The 9,009-nt window shown below is 41.6% G+C and overlaps 1 protein-coding gene across 1 annotated transcript in view; it reads left to right on the top strand.

Moving 5' to 3' along the window:
* The first annotated feature begins 4,168 nt into the window (after positions 1-4,168).
* The window catches only part of LOC149401264 (uncharacterized), a 29,469-nt gene continuing 24,628 nt past the window's right edge, over positions 4,169-9,009 (top strand). Inside the window, exons 1-2 of the mRNA XM_089610643.1 lie at positions 4,169-4,381; positions 4,561-4,767. Coding sequence (XP_089466769.1) covers positions 4,169-4,381; positions 4,561-4,767 — 420 coding nt within the window. The remainder of the gene's footprint in view (positions 4,382-4,560; positions 4,768-9,009) is intronic.

Genomic DNA, 9,009 nt, shown 5'->3' with positions numbered 1-9,009 from the left:
TTCCTTATGAGCTTTCTTTTAGTAGAAGTGTGTACGTTAGTAGATCAATGGACGAGATACTGAGTATGCTCAATGTTCGATCTTTCTCTTCCATAGATACGTCCAGATTGCTATAAGGATTAGCAGGAGAAGCTTACGAGGACTGGGTTATACGTGAAGTTAAGAAGAACCCTTTTATCTGGAAGAGAAGATCTCAGGATTCGAAAGAATCGTTATCCGGGTAAGTGGATTATAGGCACCTACAATATCAAGAAATATTATATATATCTTTATATATATACATATATTGTACGTGCATTTTCTATATGCTTTCTAGTAAGCAAGAGTAAGATAAACCAAAAGACAATTCACTATCAAGATTAAGGGCTTTAAGCCGCTAACGAATTGAGAAACGGAATTATTCCGGCTAACAAAAATGGCTAGAGGTAACTAGGAACCCGAGCCTTTGCTATGTGTTTAGTTAGCCACCTTCCAGAGATCCAGTCCTAGTGAACTGGATTATGAGAGACTGAAGTTAAGACTCGTATTCAAAAGCGAGAATATTATGATAGGATCTTTGGGAGTCGCATCTCAAGATCTTATAAGTCACGAGTTAATAAGCGAAAAGAATATATGTTAAGATCGGGATTAAACCCGAATTAAGCAGTCTCTCATGTTAAGTTAATTAAAGAGAAGACATAGAATGGTACCGCCTCCGACATATACCCCTTGTTAGCAGGTACCTATTATGCTTCGTGCTGGTACCACATGGGGATTAGGCAGGAGACTGTGCACCCTCCTGTCTGGCGCCAATAAGACATGTGTCGTGCGGATATCATTAAGGGATCCCGAGCAGGAAATGTATTGTATGATGGGAATTGCCGGGACCTAAGCTGGCATATTCTCAAGTAAGAGGAGTTACCGGGACCTAAGCTGGTAATTCCATAAGATTGATGAAAGTATGTTATGATGTGAATCACCGGGACCTAAGCTGGTGAATTCTTAAGTAAGAGGAATCTCTCGGGACCTAAGCTGAGTGATTCTTAAGCAGGATGAATCTATCGGGACCTAAGCCGATTGATTCTCAAGTAAGGTGGATTTATCGGGACCTAAGCCGATACTTCCGCAAGTTATGAAAAGTGAACTCATGTTATGTATTGTTTATGTGTTGTGTGCATTATGCATTAGATATGTAGATATCCGCTTACTGAGTCTTTCGACTCACAGTTATTATCTTGATATTGTAGATAAAGGAAAGGCCAAAGAAGACTGAGCAGAGCATCAGCGAAACCGGTAAGTAAGTAGGCGTGTGTATGTACGGCTGCCGACCTGTGGCTAAGTCAAGGGCGAATGAGTCTATTTTGTTTTTAAAAGACGAGTCTTTTGTTTGTAAAGTTTTAAATAGTATGTTTTAAGAAAAATGAAAAATTCGCCCATATTTTTGAGACGTTTATGTAAATATTTTAAAAGTTTTTCTAGAAAATGTTTTCTGGAAGCGCTTCCACCAAAGTTTTTATGAATTTTATTTATGTCAAGTAAGATACGAACATCTCTGCCGCGGCTCGTGGGCGAGCTAAGGCTCGCGGGTCGTGACACCGGCTAAGAGATATTACTTCCACGTACCACCTAGTGGTGAAATTCCCCACTGAGGAGGGAATTGGCATCATGGCCGGAGACCAATCCCATGCCAGAATATGCTACGTACAAGGAGTCGATGGCAAATCCGCGGGAAAAATGGTCAACACAATCTTCCAACTGGAAGATGATTACCCATGCGACCTAAGGGACGCAAGGAAGTTCGGAGAACTTGACCCTCGGGATGAACTTGTGCAGGTCGTGCTAGTCGAATCTAGGTCCGATCAAGTATTAGAGATCGGCACCCAGCTTCCATTCGCCATAAAAACTCTGCTCATTGCCTTCCTCCAGGAATTCAAGGATGTTTTTGCGTCGACTCATGCGGACATGCCCGGAATTGATCCCGAGATAATATTACACCGATTAAACGATGACCCAAGGGTTGCCGAAAAGGTGCAGGCTAGACGGACGTTCAATCCAGAACGATACTTGGCCATAAATGAAGAGGTCGAGAAACTTCTCGCCGCAAACTTCCTCCGAGAGGCTAAGTACCCCAAGTGGGTCGCCAACGTGGTAATGGTGAAAAAGCCTAATGGGAAGTGGCGAATTTGTATAGATTACAAAGATCTTAATAAAGCCTGCCCTAAGGACTGCTTTCCACTCCTGCGCATCGAACAACTTGTCGACGCCACGGCTGGCCATGAACTTCTCAGCTTCATGGACGCCTATTCGGGCTACTACCAAATTCGAATGCACGAGCCCAATCAAATTAAGACAACCTTTGTCACCGATCGAGGTCTCTACTGTTATAAGGTCATGCCGTTCGGCCTTAAGAACGTGGGAGCAACGTAACACCGCCTGGTTAATCGGATCTTTGCCAATCAAATCGGCAAGACCATGGAAGTATACGTGGATGACATGCTCGTTAAAAGCCTACTGACAACTAACCACGTACACGACCTAATGGAGATGTTCACAATCCTCCGCCGATATAAAATGAAACTTAACCCTAACAAGTGTGTGTTCGGGGTTGAATCTGGAAAATTCCTTGAATACATCGTCAGCCGAGGAGGGATAGAGGCAAATCCCGTAAAAATCAAGGCACTCCTTGAAATGAAGTCACCAAGGCGAGTTAAAGAGGTGCAGAGCCTGATCGGTCGGATTGCTGCTCTGACATGCTTCGTGTCAAAAGCCACCAACAAGTGTCAACCGTTCTTCAAAGCTCTAAAGAAGGCGGATGGCTTTGAATGGACCAACGAATGCGAAGAAGCCTTTCAAGAAATGAAGGCTTACTTCGGGTCCCCTCGATTCCTCTCCAAACCAAAAGAGGGTGAGATGATATACGTATATCTCGCCATCTCTAAAAGAGCCGTGAGCGCTGTTCTTGTCCGCGAAGAAGACAAGGTCCAATGTCCAGTCTATTACGTGAGCAAAGCCTTACTCGACGCGGAAACACGCTATACCGAGATAGAGAAACTTTCTCTGGCTCTCGTAACGAAAACTAAAAAGCTACGTCCGTATTTCCAAGCTCACCCAATCGCGGTGCGAACTAAGCATCTGATCGGCAAGGCTCTTCAAAAGGGAACATCGACTCGCATGGTGATCTGGTCCCAGGAACTGAGCGAGTATGGGATTGAGTTCCACCCAAGAGCGGCTATAAAGGGTTAGGCCTTAGCTGATTTCGTGGCAGAATTCTCCTATATTCCCGATATGGGAAGAGCAAAAAATGATTTAACCGATAACGCAAGGACTCGGAAAAGAAAGGTTGACCCAACGGGTCCCATCTGGGAGTTATACGTAGACGGAGCATCTAATGCCCGGGGGTAGCGCCGGAATAATCTTGATTAACCCTGAAGGGGTAAAGTTGCGATACGTCCTTTACTACGACTTCCAAGCCTCCAATAATGAGGCCGAATACGAAGCTCTCATTATAGGGATAGAGCTGGCATAAAAGCTCGGCTCACAAAACCTGCGAATACCATGCGACTCGCAGTTGATCGTGAACCAGGTTAAAGGAGATTATACTGCCAAAGAACCTAATATGGTTGCATATCTGGCTACGACAAGCTCCAAACTCGATGCCCTCTCTTGGTTCGAGATTCACCAAATCCCGAGAGAACAAAATTCAGAGGCTGACGTACTTGCTCGCCTTGGATCTGGCATCGACGAAGATGGATTGGGGACCGTACCCATCGAATTCCTCCCACGGCCATCCGTCTCCCGAGATGAAATCCAGACCGTAGAGGTTGCGTCTCAGCCTACTTGGATGGACCCAATTATCGAGTTTCTGCGAAGAGGGGAACTCCCCAAAGACCGCAAGGAAGCCGATAAGCTGAGAGTCTTAGCGTCCAAGTACACGCTCCGATGTCTCAATAGCTTCAAGTCGACCAAGGTCCTCCGCAAAATACACAAGGGCATTTTTGGGAATCACGCTGCTGGAATTTCCCTCGCACTCAAAGCGCTTAAGCAAGGCTATTTCTGGCCTACCATGAAAAGAGATGCTTGTGATTGGGCAAGGCGCTGCGACAAGTGCCAACGCTTCTCCGAAATCGCGCGACAGCCGCCGACCCCATTAAGCAGCATCGTCGTCCCGCGTCCCTTTGCAAAATGGGGCATGGACATCATTGGCAAGCTCCCTAAAGCACCAAGACAGTACGAGTATGCCATAGTTGCCATAGTCTACGTCACTAAGTGGGTAGAGGCCGAGCCGCTCGCCAAAATAACTGAAGCGAATACAACGAACTTCATCTGGAAAAGAATCATATGTAGGCACGGCATCCCCGCCTCGATTGTGACCGACAATGGCGCACAATTCGATAACACGCGAGTAAGAGATATCTGCGATCAACTAAAGATCTGCAAGACATTTCCTCGCCGCGTCATCCTCAGGCCAACGGTCAGGTCAAAGCAGTCAACAAGACTATCAAGAGAAATCTTAAAAAGAAGCTCGAAGACAAAAAATGCGCTTGGGCCTAAGAGCTACCATTCGTCATGTGGGCTTACCAGACAACCGCGCGAAATGCCACCAGCGAAACGCCATTCTCCCTCGCATATGGGATCGAAGCCGTGGTTCCGATCGATACTGAGATCCCCACATTCCGAGTCGATATACTCAACGAAGCAAACAACAACGAGGCCATGAGCCTGGAGTTAGACTTAATCGACGAAAAAAGGTCAGAAGCGCTCAACCGCCTCGCTGCACAGAAACGCAAGGTTGAAAAATACTACAACTCCAAGATCAAAAGGCGAACCTTTGCCGTCGGAAGCCTCGTACTTAGACGGGTGTTTCAGATTACACAAGTGCAAGGCGCCGGCGTCCTGGGCCCAAACTGGAAAGGCCCTTATAGAGTTCGCAAAGTCATTCATGACGAAACATACTACATCGAGCACACGGACGGAATTCCGATCCGCCACCCGTGGAATGCAGTGTTGTCAATGGTGCCCACAAGAAGAGTTGTAATCTTTATATTGTACATTTGATGTAATAAAGTCTCATGAAGACTCTTGCTTGTAATTGCTTATTCATTAATAAAAAGTTGAAACGTTCATTCAATCTTCCTTTTTTGAAGCTTGATGATAAAAACCTTAGTCTTTAGTCCATAAACAAACTAAACAACTTACGAAGAGACAAATGTAGATTTGCATGAACAAACTCTTCGTAGTTTGCTTAAAACGATATATTCGCAATCTAAGGGTCAAATGACTATTGACCTCAGTACGATTGTTAGAAGAATCTATGATGTCTGGTTATGAGGCATTGAGAGTTGGAGACTCTATAGTTCTTCTAGGTATCTTCCGAAGGTACTGAACTAACCAGTGCACTTCTACAGACAATATAAGAACAAACCATTTAACCTCTTATGTCTCGAAGTCACTACGTATGAATTGCATCGTGCTTACCTTAATCCTGAAATGAGACATGTCATTTCACACCTTAGTATTCTCATTTGAGAAAGTCAGAGTTCGGACTCACTATGTGATTCCGAACAAGGCCTATTGGTGAAGTACTAAGTTGTGAGAATGTCATGAGTAACTTTGTGAAGTTTTCATAGATATGGAATTCATGTACAAGATTGCTGAAATGCAATGTATATCACATCATGCTTTGTTCCTTGGAGTGTGAATAAATGAACTGGCCAGTGTCCAAATTGAGTCTTGACTCTTTTTGATGAAACAATGTGACTTGTTAGCTCCTTGTCAATACATTGTTTCTAACTTATTCACAAGCGACAAAGGAGTTGAGGAAATAACAGCTAGAAGGGTAAAATGGTAATTTTGTAAATCCCGACTAGCTGATGATATTCATGATGGGTAAACACTGATAATATTCTGTGGATCCACTCATTACAATTAGGTTGAATTCTTGAGTAGAAAATAAATTCATTTGAACCGAGAGATTTTCAGTGTCAACTCTTTAGTGGAGTCAGTTGACATTAAGCTAAACTTGGAAAAGGTTTGTGAACTTTTGAGTCCAAGTTTTTAGCTCAAGCTTTGTTCATTTGGATCCATGAGGTCACTGTCACGAATCGCATCGATTAGGAATAGTTAAACTAGAAGCTAAGTCAAAACAAAAACGAAAGTTGTCAAAATGGTCTTTTTGTCTTTTGAGACATAGCATGAAATGAATGTCAATAAATTTTTTGACATTGTCATATGATTACAAATGAAGTTAAAACCTCACGGCCATTATAGTTTTTATTTATATGTACTTGCTCTTTGTCTAGGTTAGTAAAAAAATTTTAAAATTCCGCCGCTTTGCGAAGCGTTAAACTTTTTCTTAAACCCTAGATCAATTCCAACAAATGGTATCAGAGCTATGGACAAAGATTAGCATGTACATGTATTTAAAAATATGAGCTTGAAAATCGTTTTCGAAAGTTTACTAATTTTGTGACAAGTTAGAATTGTTATCTTAGATTTTTTTTTAATTTATTGCTCTTGCCTTTAAATTAAATATCATGTTGATTTTCTATGAGTTTGGGATGTTTTTAAAAAACATAAGAATCAGTTCTAAAAGTTTTTAATTTTTTTATATTGAAAAACGTGTTTAAAAGGTTTGAGAAATTTCGAGTAAAATTTTGTGACTAGTTTTCTTGTCTTACTAGTTTCTTATTTTTACTTGAATCGTTTTATGCTTGTTGTTATTTCTTTTATATCATGTTATTACCTTGCTAATAAAACACAAATAAAAGCTTTAACAACCTTCATAAAATGTTCCGTTACACTCGATTCTTTTTCGCACCTAAAAAGGACCAAGCTTTAATTATTTCTTTTTCTTCGAGCTGGAGTAAACCCGCAGTAAACGTGGCATAACTCTCTGCTCAGAAATATAAATTTAATGATTCTTGAATCAAATTAAAGATCTGTCTGTTCTCTGTCCAATGCCACCTATTTCTGGTCAAAAGGACATCGGAGCCGCCAGTTATGGCGATTTTACTCCGAGGTGCGCGGCTGTTCCGAAACTCCAGTTTTTTAGAATTCCGAATTTTCAGCCCCACTACCATGAGTTATAGAACTATAATGAGAAAAATTTCTTGAGCAAAAATGTTTTTTATAAGATTATAAACATGATGTGTAAGATTAAAATGTTTTGATTTTTGAAAGTTTTATTTAAATTGAATATTTACAAAACTAGTTTGAATTTTGAAAAACCGTTTTCACTTTCAAACTTGAAAAATATTTTGTCATCCAAATCAAATAAATTTTCAAAATATTTTCAAAACTATATTTATATCACATATGTTCAAAATCTATATGCTCTTGAAAATTTAAGTGGGAGGTCTCCTTGTAGACAAGCCGAAAAATAAAAAGATGTGTAAACTCAAACTTTCTGAGTGAGTTGAAGTTCACACTTCCCTCCCGCACTTTCCCGAAATAAAAAATAGGAAAAGATCGAGTATGTACCTTGTGCCTTTATGCACTAATACTGCTCTGAACATGAATATCTAGGATTCTCTTCTAGTTGTCAGCTCTATCGCTCTATAACAAGGAAAACCGTTTCCGAACTTATAAGAGTCGATGTACCAACTCCAAAAACTAAGTGGGAGGGTTATACTTGTTGTTTGTAACCCACGATCCCCAACACTAATGAAAAGTGCAATTGTCGCTAGACTAAGAGTCACCGTCGTGGCCCTCTCTTAAATGAGAGTACTCAAGGGCGCTTTGCACTGATCATTGCTCAATGAGCTAAATCCGAAAGTGAGACAATGAGACAAGACCTCCCCTCGGCGGATTGTTTTTCAAAGTCAATCTTTTGGACTAAGTGGTTGGTTACACACTTAGACTCAATCCCTAGTAATCCTCCCTCGAGGCCCTGCGAAAGGATGTGAGTGATCAAACCAATTTAAAAGGTGGCTAGTCAAAATTGGTGTATTGACATCTTGACTAAGCATTAATGATGTGTCATTTACTTATAAATGGAGATTTTTTGCGGCCTTCCTCGAAGGAGTAAATTATCGTTTAGTTTATAACACCTTTGGATTTTATCAAAGTCTTAAAGAAACTTAAATCCTAAACCAAAGACTAATCATAAACTTGTTTCAACTTATATAGGCAACATGTCTCTCAACCTCCTCTCGTTCATCCTTTCCTCGAACAAACTCGAAAATGAAAACTACGTAGATTCGAAACATAACCTCGACATAATCCTTACCAAGCACAAATGGGTACTCACCACCCCGTGTCCTCCTCTGACGAATGATGATTCAACTCAAGAGGACAAAGACGCCTTGGCGGCCTGGCTCTGCTTCGATGAGATTGTGAGGTGCTATATCTTAGCATCAATGAACAATGTGTTGCAACAACAACATCGTGACTTCGAGACTGCCGCCGACATGCCCAACAATCTCCTTGAGATCTTTGGAGGGCAAAGGCTACAAGCAGTCCGACAGTTTATGAACTGTCGAATGAAGGCTAGGACTCCTGTTAGAGACTTTATGATACTGATCATTAGTTATCTAAATAAAATGGAAATCCTAGGATCTGAGATTGATGGGAAGAATGTCATAGATATGATCTTAGAAACTCTCCCCGTATCTCTTGATACTTCCAAGATGAACTACTCCATAAACAAGCTAGAGTACACTGTTACCAAGCTTATGATGGAACTTCACACTGCTGTAGGTCTCACTAAGAGAAAGAGGAATAAAGGAGAGGCACATGCTACTGAGCACAAAGCCTCCGCCTCTTGAACTGAGAAGAGACCTCACAAGGCCGATAAAAAGAACTGTCCTTCCTATCTCAAAGCAAAGGAACATAGTATTGTACTAGTTACCGAAGCATGCTTAGTAGCTGATAATGTGAATTCTTGACTCCGCTGCTACTAACCATATTTTTTGTTCCTTGAATGGTTTCAAGAAAACCAAAAGCTTAGAGGAAGGCGAGTTCTGTTTCAAATGGGGTGATGGGAGCCTGGTGTCCGCGAAGGCTGTGGGATCCGTGACGCTGTCTTTTGAA

Source organism: Urtica dioica, chromosome 4 (assembly GCF_054948205.1).
Source record: "Urtica dioica subsp. dioica isolate 48M chromosome 4, U.dioica_male_clone48M_v1_H2, whole genome shotgun sequence".
NCBI lineage: Eukaryota > Viridiplantae > Streptophyta > Magnoliopsida > Rosales > Urticaceae > Urtica > Urtica dioica.
Note: the sequence above shows the minus strand (reverse complement) of the source record. Positions and strands in the feature narration are given on the sequence as shown.